The sequence below is a fragment of the Coregonus clupeaformis genome, unplaced genomic scaffold, assembly GCF_020615455.1.
Source record: "Coregonus clupeaformis isolate EN_2021a unplaced genomic scaffold, ASM2061545v1 scaf2207, whole genome shotgun sequence".
NCBI classification, from domain to species: Eukaryota; Metazoa; Chordata; class Actinopteri; order Salmoniformes; family Salmonidae; genus Coregonus; species Coregonus clupeaformis.
The window spans coordinates 10,874-33,634 of record NW_025535661.1 but is presented as its reverse complement, the minus strand read 5'-3'; the positions used below and the strand labels follow the sequence as shown (position 1 = coordinate 33,634).

General features: G+C 46.9%; 1 protein-coding gene across 1 annotated transcript in view; it reads left to right on the top strand.

Annotated features, from left to right (window-relative positions):
• The window catches only part of LOC123488355 (protein sidekick-1-like), a gene marked incomplete at both ends in the record, with an annotated part of 37,003 nt that extends 18,838 nt beyond the window's left edge, over positions 1 to 18,165 (top strand). The window contains one exon of the mRNA XM_045219268.1: positions 18,032 to 18,165. Within this exon, the coding sequence (XP_045075203.1) occupies positions 18,032 to 18,165 (134 nt within the window). The remainder of the gene's footprint in view (positions 1 to 18,031) is intronic.
• Between the last annotated feature and the right edge of the window lie 4,596 nt (positions 18,166 to 22,761).

The window sequence follows — 22,761 nt, the reverse complement described above, 5'->3', positions numbered from 1 at the left end:
GGTGTTGAACGCTGAGCTGTAGTCAGTAGTGAACAGCATTCTCACATAGGTGTTCCTCTTGTCCAGGTGGGAAAGGGTAGTGTGGAGTGCGATTGAGATTGCGTAATCTGTGCGTCACACAGTCGTCCGGAACAGCTGGTGCTCTCATGCATCCTTCAGTGTTGCTTGCCTCGAAGCGAGCATTAAAGGCATTTAGCTCGTCTGGTAGGCTTGCGTCACTGGGCAGCTCGCGGCTGGGTTTCCCTTTGTAGTCCGTAATAGTTTGCAAGCCCTGCCACATCCGACAAGCATCGGAGCCGGTGTACTATGATTCAATCTTAGTCCTGTATTGACGCTTTGCCTGTTTGATGGTTCGTCTGAGGGCATAGTGGGATTTCTTATAAGCGTTTGGATTAGTGTCCCGCTCCTTGAAAGCGGCAGCTCTAGCCTTTAGCTCGGTGGGGATGTTGCCTGTAATCCATGGCTTCTGGTTGGGATACGTATGTATGGTCACTGTGGGGACGTCGTCGTCGATGCACTTTTGGAGCCGGTGACTGAGGTGGTGTACTCCTCAATGCCATTGGATGAATCCCGGAACATATTCCAGTCTGTGCAAAACAGTCCTGTAGCGTAGCATCCACATCATCTGACCACTTCCGTATTGAGAGAGTCACTGGTACTTCCTGCTTTAGTATTTGCTTGTAAGCAGGAATCAGAAGAATATAATTATGGTCAGATTTGCCAAATGGAGGGTGAGGGAGAGCTTTGTATGCGTCTCTGTGTGTGGAGTAAAGGTGGTCTAGAGTTTTTTCTTTCTCTGGTTGCACAAACGACATGCTTGTAGAAATTAGGTAAAACGGATTTAAGTTGGCCTGCGTTAAAGTCCCCGGCCACTAGGAGTGCCGCTTCTGGATCAGCATTTCCTTGTTTTCTTATGGCCTTATACAGCTCGTTGGACATTGATCACCGGATATTCGGCCAGTCTGCACAGCGCGTTATCGACCCAGAACATATCAGTTTTTCCGCCGGAATCACTGAATCACTGGACCTTTAACTCCGGATTCATCGCTACCAGCTGGCTACAACAAAACGGACGTAGCACACGCTAGCCGTGGCCTCTTACTCACTAGCGCTTCACCACCGGACCTTATGATAACTCAGCTATACAGCTGATATCTGCTGGACTGTTCCTTTTTACGGTACTACATCCTGTTTATGTTTAGCCTCAGCCCAAACATGGTTAGTTTATTGTTGTTTCGGTTATTTCTAATTGTACTATATCACTGTAGACCCCCCAGCCTAGCTAAACCTGCCTTAGTTAGCTCCTTTGTCCCTTCCCCCATACACTCAGAGACCGACTCAATTGATGCCTCTAGAGATACTATCTCTTTCATTGTTACCCAACGCTTAGGTTTACCTCCACTTTACTCATATCCTTCCATATCCTTGTCTGTACATAATGCCCTGAATCTTTTCTATAACACCCGGAAATCTGCCCCCTTTATTCTATGTACCCAACGCACTAGAAGACCAGTTCTTAAAGCCTTTAGCCGTATCCTTATTCTAGTCCTCCTCTGTTCCTCTGGTGATGTAGAGGCTAACCCAGGCCCTGTAGCCCCCAGTATCACTCCTACTCCCCAGGAGCTATCATTTGATGACTTCTGTAATCGCAAAAGTCTTGGTTTCTTGCACATAAATATCAGAAGTCTACTTCCTAAGTTTGAGTTATTCACTGCGTTAGCACACTCTGCCAACCCTGATGTTCTAGCAGTGTCTGAATCCTGGCTCAGGAAGGCCACCAAAAATTCTGAAATTTCCATCCCCAACTATAACATTTTCCGTCTAGATAGAACTGCCAAAGGGGGTGGAGTTGCAATCTACTGTAGAGATAGCCTGCAGAGCTCTATCATACTATCCAGGTCTGTGCCCAAACAGTTTGAGCTTCTACTTCTAAAAATCCACCTTTCCAGAAATAAGTCTCTCACTGTTGCCGCTTGCTACAGACCCCCTCAGCCCCAGCTGTGCCCTGGACACCATATGTGAATTGATCGCCCCCCATTTATCCTCTGAGTTTGTACTGCTTGGTGACCTAAATTGGGATATGCTTAATACCCCAGCCATCCTACAATCCAAGCTAGATGCCCTCAACCTCACGCAAATTATCAACGAACCTACCAGGTACAACCCTAAATCCTTAAACATGGGTACCCTCATAGATATCATCCTGACTAACATACCCTCTAAATACACCTCAGCTGTCTTCAACCAGGATCTCAGCGATCACTGCCTTATTGCCTGCGTCCGTAACGGGTCCGCGGTCAAACGACCACCCCTCATCACTGTCAAACGCTCCCTAAAACACTTTAGCGAGGAGGCCTTCCTAATTGACCTGGCCCAGGTATCCTGGATGGATATAGATCTCATTCCGTCAGTAGAGGATGCCTGGTTGTTCCTTAAAAGTAATTTCCTCTCAATCTTAAATAAACATGCCCCATTCAAAAATACAGAACTAAGAACCGATATAGCCCCTGGTTCTCCTCAGACTTGACTGCCCTTGACCAGCACAAAAACATCCTGTGGCGTACAGCATTAGCATCAAATAGCCCCCGCGATATGCAACTTTTCAGGGAAGTTAGGAACCAATATACACAAGCAGTCAGGAAAGCAAAGGCTAACTTTTTTCAAACAGAAATTTGCATCCTGTAGCACTAACTCCAAAAAGTTTTGGGACACTGTAAAGTCCATGGAGAATAAGAGCACTTCCTCCCAGCTGCCCACTGCACTGAGGCAAGGAAACACTATCACCACCGATAAATCTACAATAATCGAGAATTTCAACAAGCATTTTGCTACAGCTGGCCATGCTTTCCATCTGGCTACCACTAACCCGGCCACCAACTCTGCACCCTCTGCTGCAACTTGCCCATGCCCCCCGCTTCTCCTTCACACAAATTCAGACAGCTGATGTTTTGAAAGCGCTGCAAAATCTGGACCCCCTACAAATCAGCTGGGCTAGACAATCTGGACCCTTTCTTTCTAAAACTAGCCGCCAAAATTGTCGCAACCCCTATTACTAGTCTGTTCAACCTCTCTTTCATAACGTCTGAGATCCCCAGAGATTGGAAAGCTGCCGCGGTCATCCCCCTCTTCAAAGGGGGTGACACTCTAGATCCAAACTGCTACAGACCTATATCCATCCTGCCCTGCCTTTCGAAAGTATTCGAAAGCCAAGTTAACAAACAGATCATCGACCATTTCGAATACCACCGTACCTTCTCCGCTATGCAATCCGGTTTCCGAGCTGGTCACGGGTGCACTTCAGCCACGCTCAAGGTCCTAAACGATATTATAACCACGATTGATAATAGACAGTACTGTGCAGCCGTCTTCATCGACCTGGCCAAGGCTTTCGACTCTGTCAACCACCGCATTCTTATTGGCAGACTAAATAGCCTTGGTTTCTCAAATGACTGCCTCGCCTGGTTCACCAACTACTTCTCAGATAGAGTTCAGTGTGTCAAATCGGAGGGCCTGTTGTCTGGACCTATGGCAGTCTCTATGGGGGTGCCACAGGGTTCAATTCTTGGGCCGACACTTTTCTCCGTGTATATCAATGATGTCGCTCTTGCTGCTGGTGACTCTCAGATCCACCTCTACGCAGACGACACCATTTTGTATACATCTGGCCCTTCATTGGACACTGTGTTAACAAACCTCCAAACGAGCTTCAATGCCATACAACAATCCTTCAGTAGCCTTCAACTGCTCTTAAACACTAGTAAAACTAAATGCATGCTTTTCAATCGAACGCTGCTAGCACCCGCCCACCCGACTAGAATCACCACTCTTGACGGGTCTGACCTAGAGTATGTGGACAACTACAAATATCTAGGTGTCTGGTTAGACTGTAAACTCAACTTCCAGACTCACATAAAGAATCTCCAATCCAAAGTTAAATCTAGAATCGGCTTCCTATTTCGCAACAAAGCCTCCTTCACTCATGCTGCCAAACATGCCCTCGTAAAACTGACTATCCTACCGATCCTTGACTTCGGCGATGTCATTTACAAAATAGCCTCCAACACTCTACTCAGCAAATTGGATGTAGTCTATCACAGTGCCATCCGTTTTGTCTCCAAAGCCCCATACACTACCCACCACTGTGACCTGTACGCTCTTGTTGGCTGGTCCTCACTACATGTTCGTCGTCAAACCCACTGGCTCCAGGCCATCTATAAATCACTGCTAGGCAAATCCCCGCCTTATCTTAGCTCATTGGTCACCATAGCAGCACCCACCCGTAGTCTGCGCTCCAGCAGGTATATCTCACTGGTCATTCCCAAAGCCAACACCTCCTTTGGCCGCCATTCCTTCCAGTTCTCTGCTGCCAATGACTGGAACGAATTGCAAAAATCTCTGAAGCTGGAGACTCTTATCTCCCTCAATAACTTTAAGCATCAGTTGTCAGAGCACCTTACCGATCACTGCACCTGTACACAGCCCATCTGAAATTAGCCCACCCAACTACCTCATCCCTATATTGTTATTTATTTTGCTCTTTTGCACCCCAGTATCTCTATTTGCACATCATCTCTTGCACATCTAGCATTCCAGTGTTAATACTATTGTAATTATTCTGCACTATAGCCTATTTATTGCCTTACCTCCATAACTTGCTACATTTGCACACACTGTATATATATTTTCTGTTGTATTTCTGACTTTATGTTTTTTTTACCCCATATGTAACTCTGTGTTGTTTTTATTGCACTACTTTGCTTTATCTTGGCCAGGTCGCAGTTGTAAATGAGAACCTGTTCTCAACTGGCTTACCTGTTTAAATAAAGGTGAAATAAATAAAATAAAAAGTTGAGTGCGGTCTTAGTGCCAGCAACGGTTTGTGGTGGTAAATGGGACGGCTACGAATAATATAGATGAGAACTCTCTTGGTAGATAGTGGGTCTACAGCTTATCATGAGGTATTCTACATCAGGCGAGCAATACCTCGAGACTACCTTAATATTAGACATTGCGCACCAGCTGTTATTGACAAATAGACACACACCCCCGCCCCTCATCTTACCAGACGTAGCTGCTCTGTCCTGCCGATGCACGGGAAACTCAGCCAGCTCTATATTATCTGTGTCGTCGTTCAGCCATGACTCGGTGAAACGTAAGATATTACAGTTGTTTATGTCCCATTGGTAGGATAGTGTCGTCTGTAGATCATCGAGTTTGTTTTCCAGTGATTGCACGTTGGCCAATATAACCGATGGTAGTGGCGATTTAATCACTCTCCTCCGAAAAAGGTAAAATAAAACAACAACAAAAAAGTGTTGAGAAAAAAAGAGCAGAAGTCAAATAAAATAACAGTAGGGAGGCTATATATACAGGGTGTACTGGTGCAGAGTCAATGTGCGGGGGCACCGGCTATTTGAGGTAGTTGAAGTAATATGTACATGTTGGTAGAGTTAAAGTGACTATGCATAAATAATTAACAGAGTAGCAGCAGCGTAAAAAGATGGGGTGGGTGGGGGGGCAGTGCAAATAGTCCGGGTAGCCATGATTAGCTGTTCAGGAGTCTTATGGCTTGGGGGTAGAAGCTGTTGAGAAGTCTTTTGGATCTAGACTTGGCACTCCGGTACCGCTTGCCGTGCGGTAGCAGAGAGAACAGTCTATGACTAGGGTGGCTGGAGTCCTTGACAATTTTGAGGGCCTTCCTCTGCCACCGCCTGGTATAGAGGCCCTGGATGGCAGGATGTACATGGGCCGTACGCACTACCCTCTGTAGTGCCTAGCGGTCGGAGGCCAAGCTGTTGCCATACCAGGCGGTGATGCAACCAGTCAGGATGCTCTCGATGGTGCAGCTGTAGAATTATTTGAGGATCTGAGGACCCATGCCAAATTTTTTCAGTCTCCTGAGGGGGAATAGGCTTTGTCGTGCCCTCTTCCCGACTGTCCTGGTGTGTTTGGACCATGATAGTTCGTTGGTGATGTGGACACCAAGGAACTTGAAGCTCTCAACCTGTTCCACTACAGCCCCGTCGATGAGAATGGTGGCGTGCTCAGTCCTCTTTTTTTTTCTCCTGTAGTCCACAATCATCTCCTTTGTCTTGGTCACGTTGAGGGAGAGGTTGTTATCCTGGCACCACACGGCCAGGTGGTGTACCTAACCATCAGCTGTTGCAGGATTCAAACCAAAGAATAAAGGACAATGCAAAGCTCAGAGTACCCACATACTAGGCTAACCTTTACCCACATATTTCAGATTTTAGATGACATTGTGAATTAGTAGAGAGAGAGAAAAAGAGAGAGAGAGAGAAGAGAGAGTGAGAGAGAGATGATGTTGTGAATTAGGGCTGTGGGGTGAGACAGGGATGCAGTTTAAGCCCCACCCTCTTCAACATATATATCAACGAATTGGCGAGGGCATTAGAACAGTCTGCAGCACCCGGCCTCACCCAACTAGCATCTGAAGTCAAATGTCTACTGTTTGCTGATGATCTGGTGCTTCTGGAGGGCCTACAGCTGCACCTAGATCTTCTGCACAGATTCTGTCACACTCTGACACACTGGAGGCAATTTACGAACGCACCCCAACAGTGAAGGAGAGAGAGAGAAAGAGGAGGAGAGTGTAGAATAGTTCCTACTATAAATGATGTAGTTGAGATCCGAACATGAAACTTAAAGATTTTAATGGCCACCAGAGAGAGAGAGAGAGAGAGACCAAGGAGGGCCTACAGCAGCACCTCGATCTTCTGCACAGATTCTGTCAGACCTGGGCCCTGACAGTAAATCTCAGTAAGACAAAAATAATGGTGTTCCAAAAAAGGTCCAGTTGCCAGGACCACAAATACAAATTCCATTTAGACACCGTTGCCCTAGAGCACACAAAAAACTATACATACCTCGGTCTAAACATCAGTGCCACAGGTAACTTCCACAAAGCTGTGAACGATCTGAGAGACAAGGCAAGAAGGGCCTTCTATGCCATCAAAAGGAATTTGACATACCAATTAGGATCTGGCTAAAAATACTTGAATCAGTTCTAGAACCCATTGCCCTTTATGGTTGTGAGGTCTGGGGTCCGCTCACCAACCAAGAATTCACAAAATGGGACAAACACCAATTTGAGACTCTGCATGCAGAATTCTGCAAAAATGTCCTCCGTGTACAACAAAAGAATGCATGCAGAGCAGAATTAGGCCGATACCTACTAATTATCAAAATCCAGAAAAGAGCCGTAAAATTTTATAACCACTTAAAAGGAAGCGATTCCCAAACCTTCCATAACAAAGCCATCACCTACAAAGAGATGAACTTGGAGAAGAATCCCCTATGTAAGCTGGTCCTGTGCATGACACAAGTAATTTTTCCAACAATTGTTTACAGACAGATTATTTCACTTATAATTCACTGTATCACAATTCCAGTGTCTCAGAAGTTTACATACACTAAGTTGACTGTGCCTTTAAACAGCTTGGAAAATTCCAGAAAAGGATGTCATGGCTTTAGAAGCTTCTGATAGGCTAATTGACATCATTTGAGTCAATTGGAGGTGTACATTTGGATGTATTTCAAGGCCTACCTTCAAACTCAGTGCCTCTTTGCTTGACATCATGGGAAAATCAAAGGCAATCAGCCAAGACCTCAGAAATAAAACACAAGTCTGGTTCATCCTTGGGAGCAATTTCCAAATGCCTGAAGGTACCACGTTCATCTGTACAAACAATAGTACGCAAGTATAAACACCATGGGACCACGCAGCCGTCATACCGCTCAGGAAGGAGACGCGTTCTGTCTCCTAGAGATTAACGTACTTTGGTGCGTAAAGTGCAAATCAAACCCAGAACAACAGCAAAGGACCTTGTGAAGATGCTGGAGGAAACAGGTACAAAAGTATCTATATCCACAGTAAAACGAGTCCTGTATCGACATAACCTGAAAGGCCGCTCAGCAAGGAAGAAGCCACTGCTCCAAAACCGCCATAAAAAAGACAGACTATGGTTTGCAACTGTACATGGGGACAAAGATCGTACTTTTTGGTGAAATGTCCTCTGGTCTGATGAAACTAAAATAGAACTGTTTGGACATAATGACCATCGTTATGTTTGGAGGAAAAAGGGGGTACTTGCAAGCCGAAGAACACCATCCCAACCGTGAAGCACGGGGGTGGCAGCATCATGCTGTGGGGGTGCTTTGCTGCAGGAGGGACTGGTGCACTTCACAAAATAGATTGCATCATGAGGAAGGAAAATTATGTGGATATATTGAAGCAACATCTCAAGACATTAGTCAGGAAGTTAAAGCTTGGTCGCAAATGGGTCTTCCAAACGGACAATGACCCCAAGCATACTTCCAAAGTTGTGGCAAAATGGCTTAAGGACAACAAAGTCAAGGTATTGGAGTGGCCATCACAAAGCCCTGATCTCTAGAAAATGTGTGGGCAGAACTGAAAAAACGTGTGCGAGCAAGGAGGCCTACAAACCTGACTCAGTTACACCAGCTCTGTCAGGAGGAATGGGCCAAAATTCACTCAACTTATTGCGGGAAGCTTGTGGAAGGATACCCAAAACGTTTGACCAACGTACATTTTTTTAAAGGCAATGCTACCAAATACTAATTGAGTGTATGTAAACTTCTGACCCACTGGGAATGTGATGAAATAAATAAAAGCTGAAATAAATCATTCTCTCTACTATTGTTCTGACAGGGAATTTTTACTAGGATTAAATGTCAGGAATTGTGAAAAACAGAGTTTAAATCTATTTGGCTAAGGTGTATGTAAACTTCAGACTTCAACTGTATATACATAATATGACATTTGAAATGTCTTTATTCTTTGGAACTTCTGAGTGTAATGTTTACTGTTAATATTTATTGTTTATTTCACTTTTGTTTACTATCTATTTCACTTGCTTTGGCAATGTTAACATACATTTCCCATGCCAATAAAGCCCTTAAATTGAAATTGAATTGAATTGAATTGAGAGAGAGAGAGAGAGAGAGAGAGAGAGAGAGAGAGAGAGAGAGAGAGAGAGAGAGAGAGAGAGAGAGAGAGAGGGGAGAGAGAGAGGGGAGAGAGAGAGGGGAGAGAGAGAGCGGAGAGAAAGAGAGAGAGAGAGAGAGAGAGAGGGGAGAGAGAGAGAGACAGAGAGAGAGAGAGAGAGAGAGAGAGAGAGAGAGAGAGAGCGAGTAGCCCTAAAGTGAGAGAGAGGCCCTACTTGACACATTGGAAAGAACAAACTAAAAAACTGAGCAAACTAGAATGCTATTTGGCCCTAAACAGAGAGTACACAGTGGCAGAATACCTGACCACTGTGACTAACCCAAAATTAAGGAAAGCTTTGACTATGTACAGACTCAGTGAGCATAGCCTTGCTATTGAGAAAGGCCGCCGTAGGCAGACCTGGCTCTCAAGAGAAGACAGGCTATGAGCACACTGCCCACAAATGAGGTGGAAACTTAGCTGCACTTCCTAACCTCCTGCCAAATGTATGACCATATTAGAGACACATATTTCCCTCAGATTACGCAGACCCACAAAGAATTAGAAAACAAACCCAATTTTGATAAACTCCCATATCTATTGGGTGAAATACCACAGTGTGCCATCACAGCTGCAAGATTTGTGACCTGTTGCCACAAGAAAAGGGCAACCAGTGAAGAACAAACACCATTGTAAATACAACCCATATTTATGTTTATTTATTTTCCCATTTGTACTTTAACTATTTGCACATTGTTACAACATTGTATATATACATAATACGACATTTGAAATGTCTCTATTCCTTTGGAACTTGTGTGAGTGTAATGTTTACTGTTCATTTTTTATTGTTTATTTCACTTTTGTTCATCATCTATATTTCACTTGCTTTGGCAATGTAAACATACGTTTCCCAAGCCAATAAAGCCCTTTGAATTGAATTGAATTGAGTAGAGAGAAAGAGAGAGAGCGAGAGTAGAGAGACAGGATCATTTGAGACAGACATGATTAGTGCTAATGAGGATTAGTGTGGAGATCCATCCACCCAATAGGGCTGCACACACAGGTCAGTCAGTGGAGCCACCTGTACTGTGTTTAGGCCCTGCACACACAGGTCAGTCAGTGGAGCCACCTGTACTGTGTTTAGGCCCTGCACACACAGGTCAGTCAGTGGAGCCACCTGTACTGTGTTTAGGCCCTGCACACACAGGTCAGTCAGTGGAGCCACCTGTACTGTGTTTAGGCCCTGCACACACAGGTCAGTCAGTGGAGCCACCTGTACTGTGTTTAGGCCCTGCACACACAGGTCAGTCAGTGGAGCCACCTGTACTGTGTTGTGCTTTACGTTGCGTTAATGTCTCCCACCTGCTTGATCCTTGGCTTTTCACAGACTGGTGGTGAGCAGGCAACTTGGGTCGCGTCCCAATAATCTCTCCTTTCTCCCGAAACGTGCACTTGTTCACTTCCTTCATTTGATTTGAAAGGAAACGACTGGTATGTGGGAAACTTCCTCCAGCCCATTCCAATGCTTTTAAAGTTGTGGAGAAATGAGTGCATGCTTTATAGTGGAGAGATTATTGTGACGGTGTCAGATGATACAAGGAATGGCGTGTATTATCCCAGGAAACACATACTGAAAGTAACAGGTCACTCGTGGGTTTTTACAGCATCTGACCTTCCATCCCTCCATTCTCTCCTCTCTTCCTCCCTTTCTTCTTCCCTATTTTCATTTCTTTCTCTGTTCCTCTCTCTTTCTCTATCATTCTATCAGTACTTCCTCTTTCCATTCTCCTGTGCTTAGATAAACAGTCTGTATCCTGACCCACACTCACACACACACAGCAGTTAGCTAGGAGGACAGTGAAACCCCCCACAGAGTCCACATGAGAGCAGTTAGCTAGGAGGACAGTGAAACCCCACAGAGTCCACATGAGAGCAGTTAGCTAGGAGGACAGTGAAACCCCCCACAGAGTCCACATGAGAGCAGTTAGCTAGGAGGACAGTGAAACCCCCACAGAGTCCACATGAGAGCAGTTAGCTAGGAGGACAGTGAAACCCCCCACAGAGTCCACATGAGAGCAGTTAGCTAGGAGGACAGTGAAACCCCACAGAGTCCACATGAGAGCAGTTAGCTAGGAGGACAGTGAAACCCCCCACAGAGTCCACATGAGAGCAGTTAGCTAGGAGGACAGTGAAACCCCCACAGAGTCCACATGAGAGCAGTTAGCTAGGAGGACAGTGAAACCACCACAGAGTCCACATGAGAGCAGTTAGCTAGGAGGACAGTGAAACCCCACAGAGTCCACATGAGAGCAGTTAGCTAGGAGGACAGTGAAACCCCCACAGAGTCCATATGAGAGCAGTTAGCTAGGAGGACAGTGAAACCCCCCACAGAGTCCATATGAGAGCAGTTAGCTAGGAGGACAGTGAAACCCCCACAGAGTCCACATGAGAGCAGTTAGCTAGAAGGACAGTGAAACCCCCACAGAGTCCACATGAGAGCAGTTAGCTAGAAGGACAGTGAAACACCCACAGAGTCGAAGGACAGTGAAACACCCACAGAGTCGAAGGACAGTGAAACACCCACAGAGTCCACATGAGAGCAGTTAGCTAGGAGGACAGTGAAACCCCCACAGAGTCCACATGAGAGCAGTTAGCTAGGAGGACAGTGAAACCCCCACAGAGTCCACATGAGAGCAGTTAGCTAGGAGGACAGTGAAACCCCCACAGAGTCCTCATGAGAGCAGTTAGCTAGGAGGACAGTGAAACCCTCACAGAGTCCACATGAGAGCAGTTAGCTAGGAGGACAGTGAAACCCCCACAGAGTCCACATGAGAGCAGTTAGCTAGGAGGACAGTGAAACCCCCACAGAGTCCACATGAGAGCAGTTAGCTAGGAGGACAGTGAAACCCCCACAGAGTCCACATGAGAGCAGTTAGCTAGGAGGACAGTGAAACCCTCACAGAGTCCACATGAGAGCAGTTAGCTAGGAGGACAGTGAAACCCCCACAGAGTCCACATGAGAGCAGTTAGCTAGGAGGACAGTGAAACCCCACAGAGTCCACATGAGAGCAGTTAGCTAGGAGGACAGTGAAACCCCCACAGAGTCCACATGAGAGCAGTTAGCTAGAGGACAGTGAAACCCCACAGAGTCCACATGAGAGCAGTTAGCTAGGAGGACAGTGAAACCCCCCACAGAGTCCACATGAGAGCAGTTAGCTAGGAGGACAGTGAAACCCCCACAGAGTCCACTGAGAGCAGTTAGCTAGGACGACAGTGAAACCCCCCACAGAGTCCACATGAGAGCAGTTAGCTAGGAGGACAGTGAAACCCTCACAGAGTCCACATGAGAGCAGTTAGCTAGGAGGACAGTGAAACCCCCACAGAGTCCACATGAGAGCAGTTAGCTAGGAGGACAGTGAAACCCCCACAGAGTCCACATGAGAGCAGTTAGCTAGGAGGACAGTGAAACCCCCACAGAGTCCACATGAGAGCAGTTAGACTGACAGAGCAGAGGAAAACACATCACCACACACTCACACAGTCTATTTGGGGATATATGTGTGTTTGAAGAACCTGTTGGCTGCGGTGGCAGCTGGCCAAGCCTCTGCCTGGCCAGAAATAACTCGGGACCTGCGCTAACACACACACAGGATGTTTCTCAACATGCAGACGACCGTGCACCACCCTGTCATGCTCCGGTAGCGTTCTGTTGAGGATGTTCTTGTCAGGATGAGTGGGGAGGAGAATAAACTCAAATGTACATTTGAGAAGCACATTCCCTTGCTACCTTTGACCCAATACAGACAAAACAAGATAGATACACGAAAACAAACTTAAGCTTCATAATTATAAGCTAGCTATATGTGAATCATATATCATATATCATATGTGGTCCTCTGTAGCTCAGCTGGTAGAGCACAGCGCTTGTAACGCCAGGGTAGTGGGTTCGATCCCCGGGACCACCCATACACAAAAAATGTATGCACGCATGACTGTAAGTCGCTTTGGATAAAAGCGTTATTATTATTATATTATTATCTTAATCTAGCTAGCCAGCTAGTTTTCCATGTAAAAACAAGCTAAAACCTATGTTGTTATGAAAGGTAGATGGCCAACGTTAGCTTCCAATACTTCATCAGTTAGCCTGTGAAGACAGTTAAAATGAACAATGTATGAAGTTATTAACGTATCAAGATAAACTATTGTAGTCAACATATGAGATGTGAATGGGCAACATTTCATTCCACTTCAGCTTGAAAACACCTGCCATAGTTTTTAAGAAATCTTGTGTCGTTTTTTACCTAGTTGCGTCATATTACGTCAACAATCCTGGGAATGTTTTGTTGAAGCTTGCATCGATGCATGCTTCGAAATGTGTACAGACGGAGTACGCATCTGAGAAGTGCCCTCCGTGCTCCTTTTCGCATACTTAGATTTGGACTCATACTCCGACCCTCCCTTGCTCCAGTTTGTGTGCTCAGATCACGGTAGTATGCATATTAACAAACACCCATAGCCCTACACACACTGCTACACACACTGCTACACACACTGCTACACAAAGTCCTATACACACTGCTACACACACTGCTACACACTCTCCTCTCCTCTCCTCTCCTCTCCTCTCCTCTCCTCTCCTCTCCTCTCTCCTCTCCTCTCCTCTCCTCTCTCTCTCCTCTCCTCTCCTCTCCTCTCCTCTCTCTCTCTCTCCTCTCCTCTCCTCTCCTCTCCTCTCCTCTCCTCTCCTCTCCTCTCCTCTCCTCTCTCTCTCCTCTCCTCTCCTCTCCTCTCCTCTCCTCTCTCTCTCCTCTCCTCTCTCTCTCCTCTCCTCTCCTCTCCTCTCCTCTCCTCTCCTCTCCTCTCTCTCTCCTCTCCTCTCCTCTCCCTCTCCTCTCCTCTCCTCTCCTCTCCCTCTCCTCTCCTCTCCTCTCCTCTCTCTCCTCTCCTCTCCTCTCCTCTCCTCTCCTCTCCTCTCCTCTCCTCTCCTCTCCTCTCCTCTCCTCTCCTCTCTCCCTCTCCTCTCCTCTCCTCTCCTCTCCTCTCCTCCCTCTCTTCCTCTACTTCCTTCCCTCTCTCTCTCTCCTTTCTCTCTCCCTTTAACCCTGTCTCCTCCCTCCCTCTCTTCCTCTACTTCCTTCCCTCTCTCTCTCTCCTTTCTCTCTCCCTTTAACCCTGTCTCCTCCCTCCCTCTCTTCCTCTACTTCCTTCCCTCTCTCTCTCTCCTTTCTCTCTCCCTCCTGAAGGTATTTGACGGATTTGTGTGGAATAAGCTTTAGCCTCAGCTGTAATGAAATAAAACCACATTATAAAGGCAACACTGTTTCCAGACAGAGGTCCACATTTTGAAAGGAAAGGAAGGAAGGTTAAAGGAAGACAATGAGAACAAATATACAAATAAAAATACATCTGGAAGACCGTTAGGAGGACTCTCTCTCTCTGGAAGAACAAGACCGTTAGATCTAAACAACATACAGGAGGACTCTCTCTCTCTCTCTCTCTCTCTGCTGGGGGTAGAGCTAACTAAGTGGAGGAGGGAGGTGGTACTCATCCTATCTGGACCAAGACGGAGTGAGGGAGGAGAGGGAAAGAGGAGGGGAGTTTGTTGGCAGGAGAGACAATCCCTCGACTCCTTAACAAACACACACGCGTGGCCCTGTGACATATGTGTGTTAATCAGTTTGGGGAGTGGGGCTCTGTGTGTAGTGTGTGTTTAGCAGTCAGGCATTTGCTCAGTGTTTGTGAAATGAGTCTAGGGGCCTGAGACTTAATGAAACATCTGGAGTGTTCCTCTGTTACTGAGAGAGAGACAGGGAGAGAGATGGAGAGAGAGAGGAAGAGAGAGAGTGGGGAGAGGGAGAGAGAGAGAGAGAGAGGGGGATAGAGAGAGTGGGGAGAGGGAGGGGGAGAGATAGAGAAAGACTTGACACTGCAGGAAAGGGGAAGAGATCAGAGGAGCAGCCAAGAGGAGAGAGGGAAGAAAGAAAGGAAGACTAGACGGTAGTGGTGGAATTAAAAGCAGGGTTGTGGAGAGTAATGAAATGTTTGACTAATAAGAACAGAGAGCGTCACATATTGAATATACGTCATATTGCCTCGACTAGGATTGATTTACACTCTTATAGTAGAGGGAGGGAGAGGAGGGAGGGAGAGAGAGAAATGAAGACGATGGAGAGAGAGAGAAATGAAGACGAGGGAGAGAGCGAAATGAAGACGAGGGAGAGAGAGAGAAATTAAGATGAGGGAGAGAGGGAGGAGAGAAATTAAGATATAAAGAGGTATAAAATAGGGTTTAAAGATAAAACAGTGTGTCATTGAGTGAGTGTGATGGTGCTGAACGTGTACAGTTCAACATAGGTTCAACACACAAACACGCACACACACAAACACACTCACACTCAACACACACACACATGGTGGTAGGTGTATCAGTATGTAGAGAGAGACTATATTCCATAGGATAAATATGAAATATTTCTCTACAATTTTGTGCACAAATTTGTTTACATCCCCGTTAGTGAGCGTTTCTCCTTTGCCAAGATAATCCATCCACCTGACAGGTGTGGCATATCAAGAAGATGATTAAACAGCATGATCATTACACAGGTGCACCTTGTGCTGGGGACAATAAAAGGCCACTGTAAAATGTGCAGTTTTGTCACACAACACAATGCCACCGATGTCTCAAGTTTTGAGGAGAGTGCAATTGACATGCTGACTGCAGGAATGTCCACCAGAGCTGTTGCCAGATAGTTGAATGTTCATTTCTCGACCATAAGCTGCCTCCAACGTCGTTTTAGAGAATTTTCCAGTACGTCTAACTGGCCTCACATCGCAGACCACATGAATGGAGTTCTGTGGGCGAGCGGTTTGCTGATGTCAACGTTGTGAACAGAGTGCCCCATGGTGGCGGTGGGGTTATGGTATGGGCAGGCATAAGCTACGGACATCGAACACAATTGCATTTAATCGATGGCAATTTGAATGCACAGAGATACCGTGACGACATCCTGAGGCCCCATTGTCAGGCCCATTTCGTTTTAAAGGTATCTGTGACCAACAGATGCATATCTGTATTCCCGGTCATGTGAAGTCCATAGATTAGGGCCTTCTGAATATGACTGATTTCCTCATATGAACTGTAACTCACTCTAACCCTCTCTGTGTATCAAATAGAGTAAAGCCTAACCCCACACTCACTCACTCACTTCAATATGTCTCTCTCCAATACACACAACGTCTCTCCCTACACTGTAGATACTCCCCCCCCCGCTTGCCCACTCAATATATGTGGTGTGTAACTCAGTTGGTAGAGCATGGTGCTTGCAACGCCAGGGTTGTGGGTTCGATTCTACGAGGGGGGCCAGTATGAAAAAATAAAATACAAAATACAAATGTATGCACTCACAGAGTAAGTCGCTCTGGATAAGAGCGTCCGCTAAATGACTGAAATGTACAAATAAATGTACAAAATGTGTGTGTCCATATCAATATACACAATGTAATCTTCCCAAGGCTGCTCAGTATGCAGCCCTGGTGTACCTAAACTGCTTCCTTATTCACACACACACACACACACACACACACACACACACACACACACACACACACACACAGACACACACACACACACAGACACACACAGACACACACAGACACACACACACACACACACACACACACACACACACACACACACACACACACACACACACACACACAGACACACACAGACACACACACACACACACACACACACACACACACACACACACACACACACACACACACACACACACACACACACACACACACACACACACAGACACACACACACACACACACACACAGACACACACACACAGAGACACACAGACACACACACACACACACACACACACACACACACACACACACACACACACACACACAGACACACACACACACACACACACACACACACACACACACACACACACACACACACACACACACACACACACACACACACACACACACACACACACACACACACACACACACACACACAGACACACAGACACACACACACACACACACACACACACACAGACACACACACACACACACACACAGACACACACACACACACACACACACACACACACACACACACACACACACACACACACACACACACACACACACACACAGACACACACACACACACACACACACACACACAGACACACACACACACACACACACACACACACACAGACACACACACACACACACACAGACACACACACACAGACACACACACACACACACACACACACACACACACACACACACACACACACACACACACACACACACACACACACACACACACACACACACACACACACACACACACACACACACACACACACACACACACACACACACACACACACACACACACACACACACACACAGACACAGACACACACAGACACAGACACACACACACACACAGACACACACACACACACACACACACACACACACACACAGACACACACACACAGACACACACACACACAGACACACACACAGACACACACACACACACACACAGACACACACACACACACACACACACACACAGCACACACACACACACACACACACACACACACACACAGACACAGACACACACAGACACACACACACACACACACACACACATCCTCGTGGCCTCTGGAGATAACAACCACACTAATCTCCTCAGTATTCAATACACGGTCCACAGTGTGTGTGTGTGTGTGTGTGTGTGTGTGTGTGTGTGTGTATTGATTGTTCCTGCTGTGTGTCAGTGAATGAGCATCAGAGGATCAATGTGAACAACAAGCTAGAGCTAGACAGACCTGATGAGGGTGATTCTGTATTGACACTCATTCATCAGCTTGTTTTTGGTTGGAAGCTGTGTGTAGATTCTCTATGTGCTGAAATGATATTCTGGACAAACTGAAATCACTGGCTTGTCTGGTTTAAAGTCACCATCTGTGTTTTCTGATCATTATCTCTCTCCTACAGAGCCATCTCGTTGGACAATCAACTGGTTGTCTTGGCGACCAGTGCGGCTGACGTGGGGCGGTACTACGTACAGGCGGTCAACGAGCTGACCGGAGAGAACCACACCTCTCCCTCTGTCTACCTCAGCATGGCTGGTAAGAAAGTCATTGTAACAAAACTCTGTATATCCACATGTAAACTATACTGTCCCCTAGACCTCCACTACACACTATACTGTCCCCTAGACCTCCACTACACACTATACTGTCCCCTATACCTCCACTACACACTATACTGTCCCCTAGACCTCCACTACACACTATACTGTCCCCTAGACCTCCACTACACACTATACTGTCCCCTCCACTACACACTATACTGTCCCCTAGACCTCCACTACACACTATACTGTCCCCTCCACTACACACTATACTGTCCCCTAGACCTCCACTACACACTATACTGTCCTCTAGACCTCCACTACACACTATACTGTCCTCTAGACCTCCACTACACACTATACTGTCCTCTAGACCTCCACTACACACTATACTGTCCTCTAGACCTCCACTACACACTATACTGTCCTGCCTCCACTACACACTATACTGTCCTCTAGACCTCCACTACACACTATACTGTCCTCTAGACCTCCACTACACACTATACTGTCCCCTAGACCTCCACTACACACTATACTGTCCCCTAGACCTCCACTACACACTATACTGTCCCCTAGACCTCCACTACACACTATACTGTCCCCTCCACTACACACTATACTGTCCCCTCCACTACACACTATACTGTCCCCTAGACCTCCACTACACACTATACTGTCCCCTAGACCTCCACTACACACTATACTGTCCCCTAGACCTCCACTACACACTATACTGTCCCCTAGACCTCCACTACACACTATACTGTCCCCTCCACTACACACTATACTGTCCCCTAGACCTCCACTACACACTATACTGTCCCCTAGACCTCCACTACACACTATACTGTCCCCTAGACCTCCACTACACACTATACTGTCCTCTAGACCTCCACTACACACTATACTGTCCCCTAGACCTCCACTACACACTATACTGTCCCCTAGACCTCCACTACACACTATACTGTCCCCTAGACCTCCACTACACACTATACTGTCCCCTAGACCTCCACTACACACTATACTGTCCCCTAGACCTCCACTACACACTATACTGTCCCCTAGACCTCCACTACACACTATACTGTCCCCTAGACCTCCACTACACACTATACTGTCCTCTAGACCTCCACTACACACTATACTGTCCCCTAGACCTCCACTACACACTATACTGTCCCCTAGACCTCCACTACACACTATACTGTCCCCTAGACCTCCACTACACACTATACTGTCCCCTAGACCTCCACTACACACTATACTGTCCTCTAGACCTCCACTACACACTATACTGTCCTCTAGACCTCCACTACACACTATACTGTCCTCTAGACCTCCACTACACACTATACTGTCCCCTAGACCTCCACTACACACTATACTGTCCCCTAGACCTCCACTACACACTATACTGTCCTCTAGACCTCCACTACACACTATACTGTCCCCTAGACCTCCACTACACACTATACTGTCCCCTAGACCTCCACTACACACTATACTGTCCCTCCACTACACACTATACTGTCCCCTAGACCTCCACTACACACTATACTGTCCTCTAGACCTCCACTACACACTATACTGTCCCTCTAGACCTCCACTACACACTATACTGTCCCCCTCCACTACACACTATACTGTCCCCTAGACCTCCACTACACACTATACGTCCCTCTAGACCTCCACTACACACTATACTGTCCCCCTAGACCTCCACTACACACTATACTGTCCCCTAGACCTCCACTACACACTATACTGTCCCCTAGACATCCACTACACACTATACTGTCCCCCTCCACTACACACTATACTGTCCCTTAGACCTCCACTACACACTATACTGTCCCCTAGACCTCCACTACACACTATACTGTCCCCTAGACCTCCACTACACACTATACTGTCCCCTAGACCTCCACTACACACTATACTGTCCTCTAGACCTCCACTACACACTATACTGTCCCTCTAGACCTCCACTACACACTATACTGTCCTCTAGACCTCCACTACACACTATACTGTCCCCTAGACCTCCACTACACACTATACTGTCCTCTAGACCTCCACTACACACTATACTGTCCCCTAGACCTCCACTACACACTATACTGTCCTCTAGACCTCCACTACACACTATACTGTCCTCTAGACCTCCACTACACACTATACTGTCCTCTAGACCTCCACTACACACTATACTGTCCTCTAGACCTCCACTACACACTATACTGTCCCCTCCACTACACACTATACTGTCCCCTAGACCTCCACTACACACTATACTGTCCTCTAGACCTCCACTACACACTATACTGTCCCCTAGACCTCCACTACACACTATACTGTCCTCTAGACCTCCACTACACACTATACTGTCCCCTAGACCTCCACTACACACTATACTGTCCCCTCCACTACACACTATACTGTCCCCTAGACCTCCACTACACACTATACTGTCCCCTAGACCTCCACTACACACTATACTGTCCCCTAGACCTCCACTACACACTATACTGTCCCCTAGACCTCCACTACACACTATACTGTCCCCTAGACCTCCACTACACACTATACTGTCCCCTAGACCTCCACTACACACTATACTGTCCCCTAGACCTCCACTACACACTATACTGTCCCCTAGACCTCCACTACACACTATACTGTCCCCTAGACCTCCACTACACACTATACTGTCCCTCTAGACCTCCACTACACACTATACTGTCCCCTAGACCTCCACTACACACTATACTGTCCCCTAGACCTCCACTACACACTATACTGTCCCTCTAGACCTCCACTACACACTATACTGTCCTCTAGACCTCCACTACACACTATACTGTCCCCTAGACCTCCACTACACACTATACTGTCCTCTAGACCTCCACTACACACTATACTGTCCCCTAGACCTCCACTACACACTATACTGTCCTCTAGACCTCCACTACACACTATACTGTCCCCTAGACCTCCACTACACACTATACTGTCCCCTAGACCTCCACTACACACTATACTGTCCCTAGACCTCCACTACACACTATACTGTCCCCTAGACCTCCACTACACACTATACTGTCCCCTAGACCTCCACTACACACTATACTGTCCCCTAGACCTCCACTACACACTATACTGTCCCCTAGACCTCCACTACACACTATACTGTCCCCTAGACCTCCACTACACACTATACTGTCCCCTAGACCTCCACTACACACTATACTGTCCCCTAGACCTCCACTACACACTATACTGTCCCCTAGACCGCCACTACACACTATACTGTCCCCTAGACCTCCACTACACACTATACTGTCCCTCTAGACCTCCACTACACACTATACTGTCCCCTAGACCTCCACTACACACTATACTGTCCCCTAGACCTCCACTACACACTATACTGTCCCCTAGACCTCCACTACACACTATACTGTCCCCTAGACCTCCACTACACACTATACTGTCCTCTAGACCTCCACTACACACTATACTGTCCCCTAGACCTCCACTACACACTATACTGTCCTCTAGACCTCCACTACACACTATACTGTCCCCTAGACCTCCACTACACACTATACTGTCCCCTAGACCTCCACTACACACTATACTGTCCCCTAGACCTCCACTACACACTATACTGTCCCCTAGACCTCCACTACACACTATACTGTCCCCTAGACCTCCACTACACACTATACTGTCCCCTAGACCTCCACTACACACTATACTGTCCCCTAGACCTCCACTACACACTATACTGTCCTCTAGACCTCCACTACACACTATACTGTCCCCTAGACCTCCACTACACACTATACTGTCCCTCTAGACCTCCACTACACACTATACTGTCCCCTAGACCTCCACTACACACTATACTGTCCCCTAGACCTCCACTACACACTATACTGTCCCTAGACCTCCACTACACACTATACTGTCCTCTAGACCTCCACTACACACTATACTGTCCCCTAGACCTCCACTACACACTATACTGTCCCCTAGACCTCCACTACACACTATACTGTCCCTCTAGACCTCCACTACACACTATACTGTCCCCTAGACCTCCACTACACACTATACTGTCCCCTAGACCTCCACTACACACTATACTGTCCCTCTAGACCTCCACTACACACTATACTGTCCTCTAGACCTCCACTACACACTATACTGTCCCTCTAGACCTCCACTACACACTATACTGTCCCCTAGACCTCCACTACACACTATACTGTCCCCTAGACCTCCACTACACACTATACTGTCCCTCAGACCTCCACTACACACTATACTGTCCTCTAGACCTCCACTACACACTATACTGTCCCTCTAGACCTCCACTACACACTATACTGTCCCTCTAGACCTCCACTACACACTATACTGTCCCTCTAGACCTCCACTACACACTATACTGTCCCCTAGACCTCCACTACACACTATACTGTCCCCTAGACCTCCACTACACACTATACTGTCCCCTAGACCTCCACTACACACTATACTGTCCCCTAGACCTCCACTACACACTATACTGTCCCCT